The sequence below is a fragment of the Zootoca vivipara genome, chromosome 2 (genome assembly GCF_965207765.1).
Source record: "Zootoca vivipara chromosome 2, rZooViv2.hap1.1, whole genome shotgun sequence".
NCBI classification, from domain to species: Eukaryota; Metazoa; Chordata; class Lepidosauria; order Squamata; family Lacertidae; genus Zootoca; species Zootoca vivipara.
Genome location: NC_142584.1, coordinates 71342808 through 71365969, shown reverse-complemented (window position 1 = coordinate 71365969; position 23162 = coordinate 71342808). Strand labels below are relative to the sequence as shown.

Genomic DNA, 23162 nt, shown 5'->3' with positions numbered 1-23162 from the left:
CTCAGATACAAACTCCTTTGATACAATCCCACAGGCATACTTCTTTTTTCTGTTGTTTCAAACTGGCACATTTCTTTTACCTTACTTACTTACTTACTTACTTACTTACTTACTTACTTACTGATGAAAACTTGCTTTCCCACCCTCTCAATTTAGGTGATGAGTCAGCCTGTGCAGGCACTAACTCAGCGTCCTCCTGAAGGATGCTACATCCATGGCTTGTTTCTGGAAGGAGCTCGCTGGGACCCCATGTTTTTTCAGCTTGCAGAGTCACGGCCAAAGGAGCTATACACAGAAATGGCAGTCCTGTGGCTAGTTCCTGTGCCTAATCGCAGGCCTCCAACCAAAGGCATCTATCTGTGTCCCATCTACAAGACATTAACTCGTGCAGGTAAGCCTTTCAGGGGAAGGTTGGGTCAAGTATGCCAAACTTGGAAAGGAACAGTATTAGAAATTCTTCTCGTGAATCTAGCCCAGGCATCCCCAAACTGTGGCCCTCCAGATGTTTTGGCCTACAACTCTCATGATCCCTAGCTACCAGGACCAGTGGTCAGGGATGATGGGAACTGTAGTCCAAAACATCTGGAGGGCCCAAGTTTGGGGATGCCTGATCTAGCCTTTCTCAACTTTAGGTCCCCAGATGATGGACTACAACTCCCATCACCCCTAACTTAGTGGAGGTCAGGGATGATGGGAGTTGTAGTTCAACAACATATTAAGAAAGACTACAGTAATCTAGCAATAGGGGAGACAGGTGCTTTCTCATGCTGAAAATCAGGTTAGAATTTTAGATATGTCCCTTTGCATCTTTGACTACTTTTAGCAAGATAAAAAACTTCCCTCGTCTCTCAAACAATCTGGGGATTACAAACAAACCCTTGTTACATGGTGTTTCCATAAACCTTTGCTAGGGAAGGGGAAGCAGAACAAACAAGGAAGAAAGTGCTCTGCCCTCCAGCCATGATAATTTTTTTCAGCTACTTTTCCATCTCCAGAGATTTCTTTTGCAGAAATCATGCCAGTTTTGAAGACAAAGAAACTCCTGTAGCAAATGTCATTTCAGCTGTAGGATCATCAGCCTGTAAGTGGTACAAAGATATTATCTTCAGTGTACTACAGTCTAACACTGTTCATTTTCTTTGCTAGGGACACTGTCCACAACGGGCCATTCTACTAACTATGTGATTGCTGTAGAAATTCCAAGCAGTAAGCCTCAGAGGCACTGGATTAAACGGGGTGTTGCCTTGATCTGTGCCTTAGATTTCTAAACACTGAAGGAGTAGACTTGAGCAGCTTCCTGAAGCTTAAAGGAGAATGAAGTTATGCAACTAGACTTGTTTGATGAAAGCCTCCTCTCCTGAAACACAGCTGATCATAAGATTGTGATAATGCTATCATTTTATCAATTTAATCCTATAACATTAATAAAATATCAACTTTGGTTTCACAGACGACTGTGGCACTCCTAACTGGGATTTACCTCATCCTGTAGACAAGTGTGTAATTGCTAGGATGTATAGTGACAAGCTGAAGTGGGGACGTTGGTGGCGCTGTGGGTTAAACCACGTAGCCTAGGGCTTGCCGATCAGAAGGTCGGTGGTTCGAATCCTTGTGACCGGGTGAGCTCGGTCCCAGCTCCTGCCAACCTAGCAGTTCGAAAGCACGTCAATGTGCAAGTAGATAAATAGGTACCGCTACAGCGGGAAGGTAAACGGCGTTTCCGTGTGCTGCTCTGGTTTCACCAGAAGTGGCTTTGTCATGTTGGCCACGTGACCTGGAAGCTGTACGCCGGCTCCCTTGGCCAATAACACAAGATGAGCGCCGCAACCCCAGAGTCAGTCACAACTGGACCTAATGGTCAGGGGTCCCTTTACCTTTATAGTGACAAAAGCATTTATGTTCTTGCAATTATAGAGACAAAATTTAAGTTTTAAGGACTAATCAGAGAAATCTTCAGGTGGGTATACATTTTATTTTTTGACCCAGAACTGGTATTTACAGCACTTGAAACTGACAAAAGACAGTTGATTCTGTCAACATATAAAAAAATAATAATTCTACAGTCAGCATCTGTACATTTTTTCAGAGAAACCAAATGCAGTTCTGCTCTCAGCTGCACTACCATCTCAGGAATCACTGGGTGTCCTTTCACTCCTCAGCTTGTGGTCTTCCTTTGCTTTCCCCTAATCATTTCTGGTAGTACAAAAGAAGACCCACCTATACATGTTCATGGAATGAGTTCAGCAAAAGAGAAATTATTCCAGAAATCCTGATAGCCTATGATTACCAGCAAGCATAACCTACAGCAAACTTGCAGGTGGGTCCTGGTCTCTCTCCTCAATACGAACGCTGCTGCATTTACTCTGTACAGTCAAACCTTGGTTGTTGAAAGTAATCTGTTCCGGAACCCTGTTCGGCTTCTGAAATGTTCAACAACCAAGGCACAGCTTCCGATTGATTGCAGGAGCTTCCTGCACGCAAGCAGAAGCTGCGTTGGACGTTCGGCTTCCGAAAAACGTTCGAAAACCAGAGCATTTACTTCCGTGTTTTTGGTGTTTGGGAGCCGAACCGTTCGAAAACGGAGTTGTTCAGGAACCGAGGTTTGTACTCGATTTTCACAGGACACTCGAGTAAGCCAATGTACATAAGAAGTAGACAAGAAGGTCTCAAGTTGGCTATGGTGGCAGTAGAGCTGCCATGCTGATTATCCAGCTTGCCAGTCTTTTACCATTAAGCCTGTTGCTGCAGCAGAAGACTGGCAGTGAGGTAGAACTGGGGGGGGGGGGTTGTATAACCTTTGCTGGAAAGTAGCAGCAGCAGAAGGGTGACTGAGTATGCAAGTATAAAGCCTTAGTGTCCACAATCCCAGGTACACCTGCGCACTGATGATCCAGCTGTCTCTGCCTTGGCCATCACCCGTGCTAAAGGCGTAACTCCTCCCTCGTTGATCACTGCCACCACTGCTGAGAAAAAAAACTACTACTTTTCAAATAAAAGCATACAAGGAAAACCAATTATGCAACGGTAGCCCTTTCATCAACAGTCTGCTTCCTGTCTTTGCCTCAGAACTGTTAACAACCCAAAAAAAAGAGTCATTTCACATTCACTGGCAGCAGTGAAGGAGCTGCTTTCCTGGGGCTTCTTCCTTTATTCCACCTGCCACATGCATGGAGGAATCACACAGAGAGACCACTGTCATGATTCCTACCCACCTGATTTTTATTTTGGTGGTCTAACAGTTCCAGAGAGCAGAGAGAGAACAGAACAGATACCTATGTTACTTCTAGCATGTCATGACACTAATCCACCCATTTCAACTGTTTGTCTCAGCATCGTTTTAACTTCATAAAGGGTGGTTTTAGGCAGCATAATCTGAGCAAAAGCCAAGGGACTTTCAAGGGGGACCTGAGGCTACAGTTTTCAACCCCCAAGATCAGGAAGGGGAAAATAATCTCGTATGATTGATCATTCTGATCCTTTTCTGTGCATGGCTAACAAACATAACAGAAAGCAGCACTCACTTCAAGGTATACACCCCTATAAATTGTGAGTCACACTGTGTCCTTACTTTGGGCACTCACTGCCCATTTCAGAAATTCCTCTCCCTGTTCCTGCAACAATTGAAGAAACCACCTAGAGAAACATTAACAGGACTGATACTGAACTGAAAGACCTTCTGCAAAGGAGGAGCAAAGAAGCCTGACCTTCAAGTGGACAGCATCCCTTCCAATGCACATAATAGATTCCTGGAAAAAGGGTTGATGGCCACCTGCAGTCCACTACAATGGTAATATGGCTCAGAAAATATATATATATATATACATTTTAATACAGAAAATAGATAATAGCCTCCCAGGAGAATACAGGGCTATCAGCGCTGGCAAGAAACAGTACATAGCTAATTCCTTTTTTGCTGGGAAAACTGAACCCAACACCACACCAACTCCTGCTGCAATGCCCTTCTAGAAGGTGGCAGGAATTTGGTTTCTCCTTTTCCATTAATCTCCCTACAGAGCTTCTGAAGGATGCCATTGGCTACTGCAAGATATACTGCAGATGGATTTAGGACACTGAGTAGCAAATTCAAGTGCTGTTTTAAGTAGGACCCTCAAGTGGTCCTGGTCCTTAGGGTTTGGAGAAAAGTTACACTGGAATGCCCACATGATCACCACCATTAGAGGAACATCTACAGCCCAGTTGAATGCCGGTGGATTTGCATGTAACATTACACTAACACTGATTATTTGAACAGAGATGTTCAGTGCAAAGCCCGCCTCCTGGGCACTGCCCAGCTGGTAGAGCCTGAAATGTGCACCAGATGACCAAAGTGACAAGCAGTGAACACAACGTACTGTCCAAAGGCTACTGACGCTTGGCTTTATACGGCCGGGAACGTTTCCGCCGGTCAGGCTTCCGCTGCTTGTGGAGACGCCCAATGCTGACCCCTTGCCGCCTACGCACAGAGATGTTCTGTTCAACAAGGCTAGCCAACATTCCTGCAGGGAGAGAGTTTGCAAGGTTAGCTAAAGAGAAACAATGGTTATGCAGTTAGGATGTTCTTTCCTTTTCATCCACTTCAAAACACAAATTCTAGGGAAATAGCTTTCCTTGCCAAACAAAAGTCTTGGGACCTTAAAACAAAGATTTATTGTAGCATAGCCAGTCCTCTAAAAATTACAATATTCATCTTTAAGGTGCAATTTAAGACATACTGTCCTTAAAAGTAAACTACACAAGTCTTCAATTATGTACCAGAGGGTAGGTTAGACCAGTGTTTCCCAACCTTGGGTCTCCAGCTGTTTTTGGACTACAACTCCCATCATCCCTAGCTAGCGAGACCAGTGGTCACGGATGATGGGAACTGTAGTCCAAAAACAGGTGGAGACCCAAAGTTGGGAAACACTGGGTTAGACAGTCAGGAGCATTATATGAATCACAAGTTCATGATCAGAAAATATTTTAAAAAGCATGCCCAAAAGGTCCTTTTTTGTGGATACTGCCTTCAAAGGGAGCAGATTTAGAATCAAAGCTGCAGTTTCCAAAATGCAAGTGAAGACCAAAAGAAAAGTCCCTGATGCCAGGACTGCTCAACAGGCATCTTACCTTCTTGTGCCAGCATGGAGATAAAGGTGCATATGAATTCATCATAATTGTGAGTTCTTCTCTGGTCATCAATCTAAGGGGAAGAGTCAGTAAGGTGGAAGGGAATTATCAGTTCAGCAGTTTTAGTCAAACCAGTCAAGAGAAAATGTTTGCCATGTTAACTTTCATGTGGCTGACTGGCAAGATATAAGTGAATTAAGTCTACTGTATCTTATCCAAAATATACTTGGGAAATTATATCCAGGACACACAAATGAAGAACGATGGCAAAGCCTCATTTTCTCCAGTTTTTAGCAGATGTATAAAAAGTAAAAGACAATGAGATTTCCAGATTCAGGCAAGAGGCACTGTGCAAATATTACTAACCCAGCCTTTACAAGGCTAAGAAAATGATGTATTCTGATTTTACTAGTCTGAAGACTTGTTTTCATATCAGAAACTGGTCATGGTGAAAGAAAGTCATCTCATGATAACCCCCCAAGATTAAACATCCTGGTAGAATACCTTGAACTTCTTCCTTTTCTCTATCTCCTCCTTTAAACAGGCTTCATAGTTAGCTATTTCAGCTTCCACACATTTCAGCAGTGCCAGCAGCTCCTACCAGAGCCAAAACAGGGACAGTATGAACACACGCAATCCCCAACAGTGTTTCATCGACTTGCAAAGTCAGCAGAAAAAACAATGCACCATCTGGAACAATATCACATGAAGCACAAAGAACATCTCATAGCTTCGGTGCCAGACCAGGCGATTTGGTAACTCTTAGGGTGTGTAGCCAGGAGGTGGGGGGGAGGGGAGGGTACTCAGTCCAGAAACTGTATTAAGAGAGGCTGCAAGAGGGGGCGGGGAGTGATTCTACCTAACAGCAGCAAGGAAGAAGGGAAAAAACCAGCAGCAGCAATGTGGGAAATTAACAAGCTGCAAGGTTTAGTGTTACACAGTCTCGTAGACCTTGGACTGTCTGAAGCATAACTTCGAGGAATCACATCACAGCATCTAAAACTCATACTACCAATAAGCATCATCTGTCTTTGGGAGGGGGGAAAGCAGGGGTAGAAATACAATACTTACTTTCGGAGAATACTTTTCCCCACAAGGGAGATCACCAGACCGACCAAGTCCAGCCTTCTCCTTGCTGTCATTTGCTTCACTTGAGTCTCTCTCTTCTAGTTTGACAGTGGACTGAAGCTCTTCACTGGATTTGCTAGAAGATGAGGAGTTTTTCCCACCATCTGATATCAGAGCAAAAAAGATGGAATGCTGCAGGAAAGTTGGACTAGGTGACCCTTGGGGTCCCTTCCAACTCTACAATTCTAACACACACGGTGGATTCATCTTATTATTAAAACCATTGTACACATACCACTTTTCATTTCAGAGAAATACCAAAGTAGTTTACAAAATAAAACACAAAAAAAATATAAGCACAATATAACAATAAAACATAAGCATCAAATAAGTAGCCAGAAATGCCAGGAAGCAATATTAGCATTCAGGAAAATACACAAATGGTTTTATGTACTTCTGTAGTGTTTAAATACATGTTTTGGGCACAGGTCATACTCATGTTCCTTCTTCCATAAGTATCCCATACACAGTCCTAGGCCAAACTCCTACTTTCAGTACTCCAAGGCTGTAGTCACATCAAGTGAATACTGAGCCCTTCTATAAGGGTTACTCATAAGCATATGCCTTGCTTCAACACAGTTCACATATGCTTTGGGGGGAGAGAAGTTATGAAGATTATCTGATGGTACTTTGGCTCTGCTTCCAGAATCAGCAAAGAGCCAGACTCTTAGTGATGGAAAAAGGAACTCTGGAAAAAGGAAGAGCAGACCTTTGTTGTAATGCTCTCACCAACAAACTACAGAAGTTAAGGGAACCTCCACAATATATGCCATATTCATAAACATTGCCCACCAAACCACAGGTTCATCCCTGCACACAAAAAACCTTTTAAAGGCGCCTAGCAAAAAAAACAACCCTTGGGCCTTTTTCTTTGTAACCTGGCAGGTTTCAAACTTAATAGTACCTCTGTATGCTGTTTTCCTAAAAACCACCCCTTTAATAAACAGGAAAAAGTAAGTGAGCCTTTAAACTTTTCTAAGTAAAACCTGTCCTTGCAAGAAAACCATTGCAGTTTCTCCTTCTGATGTTTCGCAGGATTCATCTCCTTAAAAGATACTATCATGCCTGCAAATTTCATCCAATTCTGCCCCAAATTAACACATAAATGGTTTCTCTTGGGGCGGGTGGGTTTAAAATCTAAATGTGCCTAGCATGAAAACTCGTCCTGTTTTTAGGACATTGCATTGCAGTAGTCGCTTGGACTACTGCAATGTGCTCTATGTGGGGCTACCTTTGAAGGTGACCCGGAAACTACAACTGATCCAGAATGCGGCAGCTAGACTGGTGAATGGGAGTGGCTGCCGAGACCATATAACACCGGTCCTGAAAGACCTACATTGGCTCCCAGTACATTTCCGAGCACAATTCAAAGTGTTGGTGCTGACCTTTAAAGCCCTAAACAGCCTCGGTCCTGTATATCTGAAGGAGCATCTCCACCCCCATCATTCTGCCCGGACACTGAGGTCCAGCGCCGAGAGCCTTCTGCCGGTTTCCTCACTGCGAGAAGCAAAGCTACAGGGAACCAGGCAGAGGGCCTTCCCGGTAGTGGCGCCCGCCTTGTGGAATGCCCTCCCCTCAGAGGTCAAAGAGATAAACAACTACCTGACATTTAGAAAACATCCAAAGGCAGCCTTGTTTAGGGAAGTTTTTAATGTGTGACATTTTAATGTATTTTAATCCTTGTTGGAAGCCGCCCAGAGTGGCTGGGGAAACCCAGCTAAAAAAATTATTATTTATTATTATTTATTTATTATTATTATTATTTATTATCTATAAGATGGAAAACTTCTGAATCAGGATTTAAACCCAGAACTGAAATGGATAGCCTCCAAATCACTCTCGACTGAACTGGGTTCTGAACTGAATCAGGATCAGCACACCCCTACCAAACAGCTTTTTATTCTATTCTTATGCCTTTGGTATCTAACTGGAAACCACTGGGTCATCCTCTCACTGCTCATCATAGAGTCAGAACAGTCTGCTACAGGAGTAGTTACAGGAGTACAGGGGTTATAGCCCTTCCCCTGAACCTTACCTGTTACAGTAAGTGGGCAGAAAACCCCATCCTCTGTGAGGTGCAGTAAGCCTGTGCTGATGATAGGCCCCAAATCCCTCACAGCTCGATTGTAGCGTATACAGTCCACACGCAGAAGGCTATCCTCCTCCCCGAACAGCACCTTGGAGATGTGAGAGGTGACAGGGCTGGAGGGACGAGTGGGGTTGGCGGAGCGGATGGGGGAGCGGAGTGGGGAATTGAAGGCACTCCCAATCTCGGAGGCAGTGTCCGTACTCTCGTTGCTGGGTGTAGGAGATGGCTGGGAATGGGCAACAGCAGCAACAGCAGTGCCTCCACTGCTGGTCTTGATTGACAGGGGGATGGAGAGATCCTTCTGTGTTTCCTTGAGCTTCTCAGTTAGGACATTAATAGTGTTGGGCTGCAGCATGGAGAGCTGGCCATCTGCACTCCCCACCAGGGGCTCCTGCTTCACTGAGCCCTTCCGCTTGTATCTGTTCAACATTGGGGAATAAGAGAGGAAGATCAAGTTGAGATGACTGAAAGGCAATAGGAGCAGCAAATATCAGGCATAACAGGTCTGGTGGAAACAATCAAAACATTGCAGTATTCCATACTCACATTCAGTAATATACAATTATTATTATTTTCTTATTTTTATTAAATTTTAAAATAAGCTGTATTTCTTATTAAAACATTCACAAATCATAACAAACACCCGCACACATACATGTGACAAATCATAACAAAACATATCAAACTCCATCCAAATATAGAGAAACAAAAGGAAATAACAAGGAGAGAAGAAAAGAAAAAAAGAAGAGAGGAGAGAAAGAGAGAAAAAGAAAGTAAAACAAAATAAGAAAAAAGAGAACAACTTCCAATCATTTCAATCTTCCCTTTTCCAATATGTTACAATTACTTTGCTTCTTCCTTGCTAGATATACTTAAAATAAAACATACCATTTTCTTTCTTTCTTTTTAAAATTCTCTATCTCCTTTAAATTCTCTATCTCTGTATTTATTTTCTTGTGAGTCTCAGTCTAAGCAAATCACCAGATTCGTATTTAAACCTTCTTTACACAGATATTCTTCCACATATCTCCATTCCTTTTTAAGTTTTTGTTTTGGAATATACAATTAAAAAATGCCAAACACCAGGAGTCTCTACTGCAGTGTTTCTCAACCAGTGTGCCTCCAGATGTTTTGGGACTACAACTCCCATCATCCCTAGCTAGCAAGACCAGTGGTCAGGAATGATGGGAGTTGTAGTCCCAAAACATCTGGGGGCACACTGGTTGAGAAACACTGCTCTACTATAAAGGATTTGTCTGTTTGTTTAAACCAGTGTTTCCCAAACTTATGTCTCCAGCTGTTTTTGGACTATAATTCCTCTCATCCTTGCTCACTGGTCCTACTAGCTAGAGATGACAGGAGTTGTAGTCCAAAAACAGCTGGAGACCCAAGTTTGGGAAACACTGGTTTAAACAGTTTGTATCCCACTTTTCACCAGGTAGGTCTCAAATCAGCTTACAACAATAGAATATGCAAATTTTAAAACAATTAAACCTCTGAAATTTAAAATCTCCTTTCACAAGGGAGTGAGGCTTCAAATCAAAGCCAAATATAGCAACTGAAAATGCTGGTTTTGAAAAATAACCACTGACTTGCATTGAAAAGCTCCCACCCTCTTTTCTATGCCTATAGAGGAGCAAAGAGAGAATGAATCACCATTACCTTGTGGCGGGATTGGCATTGCAAACTTCTTCCTCATCATCATCATCATAGTCATCCTCCTCGTCCGAGTACTGCTGGTGCTGCCGTACTGGGACCCGGCTCCGGCCCACTCCTGCAGCAAGGTCCTCTTCCTCCTGCATTGCATATCAGAACACACCTTAGGAATGCAATCTGGGAAGATCTACTGCCCTCAAAAGCCCCTCATTTAACCAACAGTCCTTCACAAAGAAATATCCCAGGCATCATCCGAGCCCTGAGAAACCAGCTTTCTAAACCCATGTCTGTAGTGCCAAATTTCCCATTAAAATAGCTCAAAAATGGCAAAAATAAAATAAAAATTGCAATCTTGCCGAAAAAGCTCAACAACAGAAAAAGCTTAACAACTTTTCTGTCCGGGTTTTCACTGTTTGAAATATGGAAACCCTAGATCAGGTCAATGGTCAATGGCCCATCCAGTCCAGCATCCTGTTCTCACAGTGACCAACTAGATGCTCATAGAAAGCAGGATATGAGCTATCATGTCCCACTTACACTTCCCTGCAACTGATATTCAGAGACAGAGACGGCTACTCCGACAGAACACAGCCACGGTGCTTAATAGCCACTGATAGCCATTTATTCACAACATAGGAATGTTCCTACTTCATACCCACTAATGGACAAGCTAAGAGAGTTAGTGGAACTTCAGTGGAACAACCTACAAAGCAATGACAGCCACCTATGCAGGAAAGCTTAAAAAAAATACCAAAGGCAAATTCTCATGTTAAAGATTTGTTTCTATTTGGCATGTGAAAGAAAGCTTGACAATAGTCACTGTCAACTGGAGATTCGTAAATCAGAAACCTGAATGAGATACTTGTGTTCAGCATTGCTCCCCTATACTTACTTGCATGGGTGACTTGGCATAGTTGTGGTTATCCAGGAAAGCTGGCAGTCTCTGCACAATAGGGCTAGGGTTGGCCAGTGCCCCATTGATGCTGCTCACAGGTAGCTTATTGCCCAGCTTGGATTTGCTTGGAGGGCTCTGGGTTGATGAAGGCTGATCCTGGCCTCCAGACTCCTCAGTGCTCTCTGGAAAGAACACATCTATTTTTTTATTTTCCCATTTGAGAGCATTTATACTTACTGAGTAAATGCATACACCTCCAATGAGGCATTTTCAGATGCACTGAGCAAGCACTCCTTTCCAGAACACCACACGCTTACCCCAAATCCAACAAAGGCAAACAGAGACACTTAAATCTGATACAACCACCTACAATTTGCAACCCTGTTTTTGCACTAAGGGACGGGCTAAAGCAGGCATGGCCAAACTTGGCCCTCCAGCTGGTTTGGGACTACAACTCCCATCATCCCTAACAGGACCAGTGGTCAGGGATGATGGGAATTGTAGTCCCAAAACAGCTGGAGGGCCATGTTTGCCCATCACTGGGCTAAAGTATTATTTATTTATTTATTTTGTTTAAGTAGTAAAATCAGGCCCTCGGCAGCTTCCACTTAGTAAGTGGATCCTTAATAAGCCAAGTTTATTTTATTTTATTACATTTCCACCCCACCCTTCCTCCCAAAGGAGCCCAGGATGGCAAACATCAGAATGATAAAACATTACACACACACACACTTACAAACAGTTAAAAACATCTAAAAGCATATCCCATTCTGAGCATGGTTCTTTGTTCTCCCCACTCCACAGCCCCCTTCTACATTTCCCCATACCTGCTTGTGAGCTCTCTGGGACCAGCTGCACTCTCCCCACTGGCAGGGCGGTGGGGGGTTTGCTGTTTGCTGACTTTGGCTCTTCAGAAGCCTGGGCCTCCTGGAATTTCTGGGTGTGGACCAGCTCTGGTTGCGTCACACGGATTAGCTGGTGAGGAAAAAATATAGATAGAACAAAGCAATTCACAGACATAGAAGGAAAGCAATGAAGTTCCCATCAGCATGTCAGTTCCGAATTAACATGCTTCCTTAATGAAAAGGCCAGCCAGGAGTGGGGAGGAGGATAACCATGTAACCTCTTGCACTATTTATTTATTTCTATTACTGGGGCTGCTGCCACTGCTCACTCCGATCACCAACCCCTCAACCACACCCTTTCCCCCACACCTGACCAAACACCCCACTCCCTCTCCATAGCCCCCCTTCCCTCACAGCTCATTAAACATTTAATGGAGGGAAGGGCGCTTCAGAAAGTGATTTGCCAAACCACTCTCTGAAGTGCTTCCCAACCTCCTTTAAACATCACTTCAGCAAAGGGGGGGGGGGGGCACACTTCAGAGAAACAGCTTTCTGAGCCTTCCCCACATTAAACATTACTCCTTCCTTAGCAGCTCACATGGGCTGCGCAGCAGCTTACTTGCTCAGCTGCCTGCTGCACTCTTGTACATAATACAGTGTACAACTTACAAACACGTTGTACAGGAAGACTTTGGGTTCAAGCAATCATTTAGAAACAATTCATTTTCATTCCCACCCCAGGCTCAGAGGCCAGCCCACAGGAGGCCCTTCCCTGAGTTCTATACATACAGAAGTCATATTCCAGTGTTTCTAAACTGAGGGGAAGTGGGTGAAAAATGTATACAATCTGCAGCCCCAGCAATGGTTCAAAAACATCAGTCTTGTACACAGACATACAGATAGCCACATGCAGTCAAGAGAAGAGATTCAATTACTAGGCTCATCCCAAACTTACCTGCTGCAAAGCCTCTAATACAGTTTGCCGGTTCATCTTCAAGATATGCAGCTTGGATTCATACTTCATCCTCCTGTCAGGCACGACTGCCATCAAGTTAAAGCGGATGTCATGATATGGCTCCCTGCAGGAAGACAGCATCAAGTGCTAAGCACACCAATTCTAAGTATTTGCAGCAGTGTATTTCCCTCTGCCACCACAATGTCACCACAATGCTAACATCACAGCGTATGGCACTGAACGGACAAAACTATTGGCATGCAGGTGCAACATGTCTTAGGACCAGAAGACGGCCTTCCGGAGAAAGCTGAACCAAAGCAGGATCTACAGAACATGAGATCCCAGGAGAAATAATTGTCTCTTATGAAGCACACCCTCCTAAGTTATCACAGGATCCTAACTAAACATAACAGCTATGCAACATCCCAAGTAACAGAGGCACTATGCCTCTGAATGGTTGCCACTTAGACACATGAGCAGGAGACTACTAATGTGCGCATGTCATGCTCGTGGGCTTCTCATGGGCATCTGGTCAGCCACCATAAGAACAAGGTCTTCCTATGCTATGGCACTTTGATCATTTACCCTGCTGTGGCAAGTCCAATTCTCTCCATGATCACTCTTCGAGCTTTGTCTGTCCATTCCTCCTCTTCTGCCCATGGCCCTGAAAAAGCAAAAAAAAAAAGAAGGTAAATGTAGAAACAAAGAGAGAAAAGGTTAATGTGTTAAATGAGCTTGAACTGCATGTTTTTCCTCCCGTGCATACGCAACAGGGAGTGTAAAGGTGATTCAGTTAAGATAAAGAAATCCACCATAAGATCTATCACGTACAACAACCCTTGCGAAGGAGCTCACCTGAGCTTCCCATGTGGCTGACTAGATTCTGATCCATACATGCTACCTGCAAAGTCAACTCATAAAATAAATGTAAATTGTCCCCCTTTAAGATGTTTATTTCAGCTTAACCCAGAGACCCAGAATGGGTTATCAAATCCAAAGAAAATAGAAACTCAGAAACACATTCAGATTAAAAAACAAACCCATTGTATCCAGGTGCTTTCTAATGCTGTTCTCTTACTCAACTGCTTGCAGAGGATGGCAGAGTAAGGCATTTCCGCCCATTCTCTCTCATCATACCCACAAGATGTATACCCAAAAATCCTTAGATATGATGTTGCCTCCAGTCATGATTCAGTCCCATTCTTTTATTAGTTCCTCAAGGTACATCTGTTTCCTAGAACTTTGATAATTCATAGAGATTTTACTTTTCCGCTGTCCTCTTCTCTTGCCCACTTTCTTTTCTTTTTCCACATGTGCCCGTCTACGTAGATAAGTTTGCAGACGATAGTTATGCTATCGTTTATTTTACTTACTGCAACTATTTAATGTATTTCTTTCCTGCCTCACCAGAAGAATTTGCAGAATAATAATACAAAATATACCAAAAACATCTGAAAAGAGCAACTGCAAGCAAATGAATGGTAGGACTAAAACTGCAAACACAGCCTCCTTCCTGCAATTCCTGCAGCCAAGCTGGTGCCGAGTGTATTGCTCTGCTTTCCTTTGTTCTTGTCCTCTGGACAGCCCAGGACTTCCATACACACTTCCCAGGCACACAACTCAGAGATGCACCCTATCGTCTCTTGAGACAGACAGGTGCTGACAACATCATTTTTGATGACTCGAAATATCTTGCAGCCAGACCAACATTTTTAGTTTTTCAGATAAGCTAAGGCACAGTAGGTGGAGTCCCTTACCATGGTCAATGGGATAAACTTTCAGGCCATCCAGCTCAAAGAGCCTCCCCTTAATGGGAACATAGCTGACAAAGTGAAAAGCCTCCATGGTTCGCACCGCACTGATCCCATTCTGTTTCTCTGGCAAATGCCGGGGCTCTGGCCTACCAAAAAACCAATAGACAAGAAGTCAGAATAGATGTGGTCTATTTTGCAGCAAGCACTTTTGTGTAGTGACCCCACTTACCTAGCATGACTGTTGTGGGCCTTGGCCAGTTCTGGGGCATTTCCAATGGCATAGCCTTTGCTCTGTGGGGAGGAAACAGAGCAAAAAGATAGCTTTAATTGCAGTAGAGCCCTTTATCAGGCAAGGTAGAGGTAAAGGGACCCCTGACCATTAGGTCCAGTCGCTGACGACTCTGGGGTTGCAGTGCTCATCTCACTTTATTGGCCGAGGGAGCCAGCATACAGCTTCCGGGTCATGTGGCCAGCATGACTAAGCTGCTTCTGGCAAACCAGAGCAGCGCACGGAAATGCCATTTACCTTCCCGCAGGAGCAGTACCTATTAATCTACTTGCACATTGATGTGCTTTCGAACTGCTAGGTTGGCAGGAGCTGGGACTGAGCAACGGGAGCTCACCCTGTTGCGGGGATTCGAACCACTGACCTTCTGATCAGCAAGCCCTAGGCTCTGTGGTTTAACCCACAGCGCCACCCGCGTCCGCAAGGAAGGCCCCCCAAATGCCAATAACCACCTCCCTTCCTGATTGAATTCAGAATGGCATAGCTTGGGCACCACTCCAGCTAGCCAGGAGGACTACTCTCTCAAAGCTAAGTAAAATTTACTTAGAAATAATCTACATGAGTTTTGTAAGAAGACTACAACCACAGTTTGATCAGACAATATGGAGATAAGTCATACTGGCTGGGAAAGAAGACACTACAAAGAAAGGATGTTTTATAAAAACACTTGAGGAGATCAGAAGCTTACAGTGATTTCTGATTATCCCACCTAAATGCCCCCTGCTGCATCATACCTCTGGACTAAACCCTTTTGTGAACTCCTTCATTCGGCTCAGAGTTGGCCCCAAGTCTACACTGCTGCAGTTCAGGAGGACACTCAACAATGCGTGTGTGGCACAAGAATTGGGGATCAGCTGTAAAACATAATATTTACAAACAATTTGAAAAACAAAGCAATGAAACAGTCATCAACACTAAGCGTAAGTCTACCATTGTAGCTACTGTTGCCTACAAGCTAAACATATGATTCTTAATGCACAGTAATGGTTAGAGGTCGCAGTCAAAACGGGAAGGAATAAAAAGGCCATAGAATTCAACTCCCTGATGCAAGGCCCACACACCTAAAAAGATCAACCCACACAGATCAGACCACATTAATAACAATGACATCCTTATTCAGGAGACGTTTTGACAGAGAAAGTCACTAAAGTAAGCACACCAAGGTGCTAACAGAAAACACCCACTGTATTGACTTGTTTGTCCCCAGTTGTGTTAGATGGTGAGTGAGGAGTGTGCAAGACAGCTAAATCAGAAAGCTGTAATACCTTTGGAATAGTTCAACCTACAAGAAAACAGGAGCCTACTAACAAATGTTTCATTTTCAGAATATTCTTCTGAATCATTTCCATCTTCAGCATAAATCATGCTGAAAGTATATACTACAAGCACATAGCTGCCAAGTTTTCCCTTTTCTCGCGAGGAAGCCTATTCAGCATAACGGAAAATCCCTTAAAAAAAGGGATAACTTGGCAGCTATGCAAGCAGATCTGAACATGCTAAGCAGAGAAAGAATGTGAGCTTTATAAAGGAAAACTTGAACAAGTTATGCAAATTTGACTTACGATATCAATTCAATTGTATGCTTTGGTTTTTTTGTCTGCAAGTTTCGGATTTCAGTGAATACTTTAGGTATCTAGTTGAGAAACCAGTAGATACACAAGGAGGGAAAGATACTGGCCTGGTTCTGATGTCACAACCTTAGTCTGATAAACCATGGGTATTTGTTGTCTGAACCAGGCCACAGTGAAGGGCAGTTTTATGGAAACGGACAGACTAAGCGAGCTGAAGTTAAGTAAGAAATTATGATTATGGCAGGCTCTGGGAATTAATTAATTAATGAATTCACAAGGGTTGGAGGGTGAAATTCCCTACTCTGAATATAAGGATGCTCTATTCTGTAACCGTTATGAAAGAAGACTTGGAGCTTCCACCATGGAAGGTCATACCCCTAATCTCAAATTGGCTGTGGTCAACTGTGGTCACTCAGTGATTAGGAGCTGACACTCTGCACATACTCAAAAGCAGTCTTTTTGAACAGTAATTCACATATTGCAAATTGGATCCTGGGGATTTGTTTTCAGTGCTAAGTATTAGACTGGCTCACATTAAACCCTGTCTCTACCCAACTGGGGAGATCCCTCTTTCTTCATCCAAGCCAGCTCACCTGATGAGCAAAGAACATATTATTGACAATGTCATCATCAATCACCGATGTCTCATCTACCAGAGTTGAGACCTTCCGTCGTGATCGGCGCTCTTCAATCCACTTGAAAAGGAAGATAAACCCATAGACTGGCCTGAAGAAAAGAATGGAGACAGCAGGGCACCAATGAAGCAGCATCACTTTTGAAGCATTTCTTTCAACAGTTCTCTAGTCATTCACACGTCAGCCTCAGCGCTTCAGTCATTTAACAATAACTATAGCTAGTAAAAGCAGTGGGGGGGGGGAGATGGACAAAGTCAACCATACCGCATTACAAATCATCATTATTGCATCATTCCTGATACTCCCAAATAGCGATAGCGACCAACTGAAATAGCTACAAGCTAACATAGACCTTGGGTTGTATTCAACTAACTTTTGCTCCAAGTAGACCCATTTAAATACCTGGATCTAAGTTAGTAATGATCATTAATTTGAGTACGTTTACTCTGAATGAAAGCTACATTTAATTGTCTATGCTTTACTGACTATTTTTGTACTACTCTAAGCTACAGCAGTCTCATATTTAAACACTAACCTGGTAGCCATAGCTGATCAGGAATGCTACTATCTTCTAAGAAGGCTAGTAACTTGTGTGTGCTTATTTACATAGTTGTACTACATTATAGAAGATTTGGAGCAGGGGTGGGAAACAAGATCTATTGTTTGAGAGGTGTGAGAGCAAAGGCACTGCCACAAAGCATTGTTTATCCACTGATTATCAAAGCCCTTTGCAAAGCACTTATGACTGAGCCAGATTTTTACACAATGTGATTATTCACAAACATCACAAACATCAGAAGGATATTTTGCCTTTCTCAAATCAATGTAATGATTACTAACTTACCCTTGGCATTTGCTCTGCAAATCATAGATTTCTTCAACTTGCACCCCCTTAACACCTACAAGAAGATATAGCAGGAGTCACCATGTGGGAAGGAGCAGTCAAGGAATATTAGCAAGGTGATATCCAATGTTAGTCATAGAGTAGTCCAAATGAAACAAAAGGAATTAACTCAATTCTTTTATTTCAATGAGGCCCCTCTGAATATGACTAACATTGGGTATCATTCATAGATTACCAGTTGCCATACTCACCAAAATCCTCTACCAATAGAGTGAAGAGCCCTACAAAAGAATACAAGACAGAAAATTACTTACTGAGCAATTCATGTATTCTTCAGAAAGAAACTTTTAGCATTTATTTCACTATGAATGTTAAAATCAAGATTAGAAATTATTTAGTCATACTACTGGGTACCTTCTTAAATAATTCAGATGTGTAATATTATTTTTCACTTTTATATCCCACCCTTTCACCAAAGTGTTCACACTGATGTGGATGGATAAGAAAACAAATATGTGAAGGTTGGTGGGTAACTGGTGCATGGTAACTTGTACAGCTTTGCAACCTGAGTAAGGGTACAAACCCCACGTCTCATCTGCACAGCACGGGTAAAGCACAAGGCTGAGGGCCAGAGGGCTGGCTAGCTGGTGGACAATTTCCAAAGTCAAATTGGATTATATTCTGAGCCAATCTATTTCTTGTTGGTTTGTTTTTTAAAGTAGCTCTGGTTAATTTTTGAGCCAATCTAACACAGGCTAAACAGTGCAATAATTGAGACACACACTTAATTTTTTTCAACTGTGGTGAAGTATACACTAGCTTGAAAAACAGAGAGCATATACATGTTAATAATAAGTCCCCTTATTATAAGTCCCCTGTATAAGGCCTCAGCTGTTTTCTATAGAAAGCATCTATTGTCACAACAGTGTTGGCTGTTGTATTCTAGCATTCCACATTTCCAGAAAAATATGCTTCAACCTTAAATGGTGCGTCCTTCTAATTGGTTGGCATAAGGTACATTTTCAAGCCTTACTTTCACTGTTTGTTATTAAGTATTTACTTCTTTCACATGAATTTGACAAGTAGAGTTGGATTTGTAGCAATACAAAGACAGGAGTTCTTTTATTTAGAAGTGTTTATAAAGCACTTAATATTTCAAAAATCTAAGTCGTATACCATCTAAAGGTACCAAATATATAATTTAAAAAGAACAAAACCTACAAAACAGCAATGGAACAGTGCATAAAATCAAATAAAACAGAAATCCAAAGGGTTCAAGCTTGTAAAACAGGGTCCAATCTTATGGGTCAAGGAAAGCCTGGCCAAAAGGATAAGCCTTCAAAGGACATGTGAACCAAATGATGGATGCTTCTTCATGTATGACAGAGGGAAGGGCATTCCATGTTACAGGGGCGGTACAACAACATAAAAATGTGCCCTGTCACAATGATGATAAAAGGGCTCCATTCAGCTAAAGGGCATACACAATATGCAGACCAACATGAACCTGGTTTTGGACATCTCTAAATACACCACCATCTCACACCCAATATTATGGGACCTAACTTGCCTTGCTACCCACTTATCATGGCCAACAACAAGGGAACATATCATCAGGATATAAAGTCGCCTGTCATTGGGTGGCACAGCATAGACATTGCATGGCCCAACTCCTCCCCAGCTTCCGATGAATCCCCTTAAAAGTTATAGCTGTCCTCTGTGGACTGCCACACATGGGGGCAGCCCAATTCTACCGCCAACTTCTCTCTCGCTATCAATGCACTCCCCAAGAACAAGCTTTTAGCCCCCACCCGCCTTGGCCAAGTGGAGAGACGGGAGGGAGGGGGGGGAGAAGCCCATCTCCCTCCCCCTTCTCGGGGTCCTCCCACCGCCCGCCCCCACCTCTTCATTGCCCCAGTCTCGCCCCTCCCCCCTTCTCCTCCCCGAGGCCTCCCCCTCATGACCCCCCGAAGACCGCGGGAGGGGGCTCCCTCGTTCACTCACCAGGGTCGCTCTCCAGCTCCAGCCAGCCCTTATTCATCTTCCCCCTGGGTCAGGCCTCAGCGCCATGACCGGCCCCAGGCCCTTCACAGACCCACCTGCCCGCCCACCTCCAGCTTCGGCCACCCGCCAGCGCCCGCCGTTGGAGAGGCTCCAATTTCACTCCGCCGCCGCCACCTACAACAACAGGACCCCCCACGCTCACGGCGCCGCCTCTTGCACACGTCATTTCGGCGCGACTCCAGACGCACAGCGTCCGCCCCGACGTAGGAAGTGGGAAATGGAGCGCGGCGAAAGATAAGTCGCGACGGAGTAAGAAAAGTCCCTGCCGGAAAGAGTTGTGGGTTTCCGGTTTGGGCGGAGTTTCAAGAGTTTTGAGCCTGCAGATGTGCTGGCGAATTCGGTTACATAAATTGGGGGGGGGGCACCGTTGTTACTGGTTTGTTTTTGTTTTATTTTATATTCTGTGTTCTCGTTTTGTATTTCTATGTTGTGAAGTTGCCCTGTGCTGTGATCTTCGGGCGAAGGGTGGGATACAAATCGAGCAATAAATAATAAGCAAATAAACTTTTAAGCTGTTCTAAAGCTGATGAGGATAGGACTCTGGGAAGCAGCCCGCCACTGGCGCTACTTTGAATATTTCTGTGTCTGCATTTCTCCCTAGCAGTCGCAACCTTAAACGGGGAATCCGTTCAGCTTGCGGCGGAATTCCTCTGCATGCCTAGCCAGAAGCAAGCCTCCATGAGGTTTTAAAGTACTAATCCTCGCCATGGCTGTTCGGCAGTTCCGCACCCAGTAGGAATTACGCCCAGGTAATGGGGGTTGAGGTTGCAGCCTTAGATTGCACGCCTAAGCAGACGTGCTAAAAAGGAAGCCTCGCCCTGTGTAAGCATGCATAGGATGGCGGAATTAAACTGATAGAAGTGTGCGCAAACCAAGTCGCGTCTCAACTGGAGTAATGTGTCCTCGTTAGAATATAGACAAAAAGGAACAGGTTCATTGGGGGGCGGGCGGGAATGAAGACAGTTACTAATACAGAACACGAGTCCTATGAGGAAAAGTTGAAGTAACTGATTATATTTACCTTGTAGAAGGGAAGCCACAGGTGGGGTATGTGATAATGATAGCACACTTCTCATTACCTGAATGGCTGTCGTTATAGAACTAGAGGGCAAAAGACTTGTTCTCTGCTATGCTGCCCTCAAAGGCCAGTTTAAAGGGGCACGAGATTACTTTTGATAGAAAGAGCAGTTTGACAATTGAACCAATGACCTAGAAAGGTGGTGGACTCTTGCTTCAAGGAGAGGCTGCGGGCTGGGGGATTTCCCAAGAATAAACTACTGGTATTTTATTTTCAAGAATCCGTGAATACAGTAATATTTGTTCTCATCCTCAGACACTGGGAAAGAATTGGATTTTGAAAAGGCTACTTTTAAAAAAAAACTAGTGATGGGACCATTTCTAGTACAGGATTGCCTGCATGCATCAAGCAGGGGTGTGGTCTACAAAGCCCCCTCCAGCCTTATGGTTATCCCTTTCTCTGGATCAGGGCCCTCACAGACTGCAGAACTCATGGGCCTGCTGCACATCTAACCATTTAAAATATTTAGTCAGCCCTGTGATACCAAAGATTGTGCAAGTTTATTTGCATTTGCTTCCCCACCCCCCATCCCATTTATCCAAGAACATAATAACCAAGAAGATTTTTGAACTGGAGAGCACCAAGATGATGAAAAAATATGGCAAGAAACCGAGCATCAGTAAGCCACATGATGGCAGTATCCCCAAAGATATTATGTCAAATAACCAAGGGCCTTTTTCAGCCCTTAAACTGTTTCTGTTTTGTTTTACTTTGGTGTACAGTATATTTGTGGTTACCTGTCCATCCGTCTGGAAAGGCAGCAACCGTTCCTTTGTAATCCTATACCAGGGAAGAATTAACTTTTTTTAAAAAAAAAAAGGAAGGGGGAGTCATAAAATCATAGCAGAAAGCCAAAAGCCACACATTACCATTTACTCCATCTTCAGTGTGCTCCCACCACTGGTATTCAAACTGGGTGCACATGAAGTTAGCAGTGATCTATATGTAATCCATAGTTTCTTGAGACTTTGTTTAATCCATTTCCCCTCAAGACAGCTTCCATTCAATTTGAAAACAAGCCATGATTAATCTGAGGTTTGAGCAGGTCAAACAGCTCATGGGCAGATGACAGCATGAGGTGTCAGCTTCCTTGAATAGGAGTTTGGGGGAGTTGCAAGTGTAGGGAAATAAAGCAGGTGAATATGCCTTTGTTCCCTGCCTGGCATGTACTGCACGTGCAAATGTGCCTTGAACTGCAGTGGGAGGAAATTATCTCGCTGCATTTTAAGCCGCTAATGTGCATATACCCTTAGTGACTAATCCAATCCACCTGCCTGGAACAATCTACCACACTTTATGTCAAAATTTGTGCATTTTTAGAATCCCACAAATTCTGAGAGAAGAGCAAATAGCTCCAGTTGACTTTCAAGTGACCTGAGCTATATACATTAGTTTCACAGGAGGTGGATGATAAACAGAATTTGCAGGGAGCATAGGTTGGTGAAAAGGGCACCTACATACTTTATGTTGGCCCTCCCTTATTCTTATAACCACATAATCAACTATCTTACATATGGTGGTTACTTTTGTGCCATGGCAGCTGCACCTGACAAATGGCTTCTCCACAAGTTCACTTAGGCTGAGGGATGGTGACTGCCCCACAAGCATCCAATGAGTTTCATGGCTGAGAGGGGTTTCGAACCTGGGATTCCCCAGGCCTAGTGCTCTAGCCACTAGGCTATGCTGGATCTCACCAGGACTCCACAGAGATGAGAGAAGTGTTCGTTATGGCAGACAGGAGTCCATAGGTTGCATCAAACTAAGTAGGATCAGCATAAGGTACAATCCTGTGTTTCCATATTGTCACCCATCCAGCTTTGTAAACCCAGGGAAGTCTGCATGGCAAATAAGTTGCCATGGCATAGTTACTGTGCATGAAGCAACATCTCTGATCTCAAATAAAGGACTGCATCTCCAAATAAAAGTATCCCTTTAAATAAAATAAACAATAAATAAATTTAAGCGAGGAACATTTGGTAACCATTAAGCACAGACAATCCATCTATATTAAGGGTGCCTTGTATCTGCTATTGAGTCATCGAGTCTTGACAGCAGACTGTGATTGCAGTTACATCACAATTGTCTTTCTACTCCCCACCCCCGATATTCATTGCAGATTTCCGTGAAAACTTCCTGATGCCACAAGCGCATGTTCCCACACAAGTAAATATTATTTGCGCAACTATTTGGACAGCGTGCTAGGAATTACACACACAGCATTGTGAAATAAATCAGCAGTTGCATAGCATGAGACGGGGA

General features: G+C 43.5%; 2 protein-coding genes across 4 annotated transcripts in view; one reads left to right on the top strand and one right to left on the bottom strand.

Annotated features, from left to right (window-relative positions):
- DNAH1 (dynein axonemal heavy chain 1) overlaps positions 1 to 1449 on the top strand; it is a 122904-nt gene extending 121455 nt beyond the window's left edge. For all 3 annotated transcript variants that reach the window (XM_035106095.3, XM_088662192.1, XM_088662193.1), the window contains exons 78-79: positions 157 to 391; positions 1147 to 1449. In XM_035106095.3, the coding sequence (XP_034961986.1) occupies positions 157 to 391; positions 1147 to 1268 (357 nt within the window). In that variant the 3' untranslated portion in view covers positions 1269 to 1449. The remainder of the gene's footprint in view (positions 1 to 156; positions 392 to 1146) is intronic.
- Positions 1450 to 1952: 503 nt separating this feature from the next.
- On the bottom strand, positions 1953 to 20046 carry BAP1 (BRCA1 associated deubiquitinase 1). Its single transcript, XM_035106101.3, has 17 exons — positions 19766 to 20046; positions 18013 to 18042; positions 17762 to 17816; positions 16876 to 17008; positions 15446 to 15565; positions 14655 to 14716; positions 14429 to 14571; positions 13257 to 13335; positions 12672 to 12795; positions 11699 to 11846; positions 10869 to 11053; positions 9983 to 10116; positions 8267 to 8739; positions 6175 to 6335; positions 5608 to 5700; positions 5104 to 5176; positions 1953 to 4496 (listed from the first exon to the last, which is right to left on the bottom strand). The coding sequence occupies exons 1-17, from the start codon at positions 19800 to 19802 to the stop codon at positions 4363 to 4365; spliced, it is 2184 nt and encodes a 727-aa protein (XP_034961992.2). The 5' UTR covers positions 19803 to 20046; the 3' UTR covers positions 1953 to 4362.
- Positions 20047 to 23162: the final 3116 nt, after the last annotated feature.

What these genes read in the sequence shown, in the direction of transcription:
- BAP1 (XM_035106101.3), bottom strand. Translation starts at nt 19,802, where the DNA reads ATGAATAAGGGCTGGCTGGAGCTGGAGAGCGACCCTG. An exon ending in TTGCAGAGCAAATGCCAAGG is followed by an intron (nt 17,009 to 17,761) that starts GTAAGTTAGTAA and finishes TCTTTTCTTCAG; the next exon opens with GCCAGTCTATGGGTTTATCT. An exon ending in CTCCATGCTGGCACAAGAAG is followed by an intron (nt 4,497 to 5,103) that starts GTAAGATGCCTG and finishes CTCTCCCTGCAG; the next exon opens with GAATGTTGGCTAGCCTTGTT.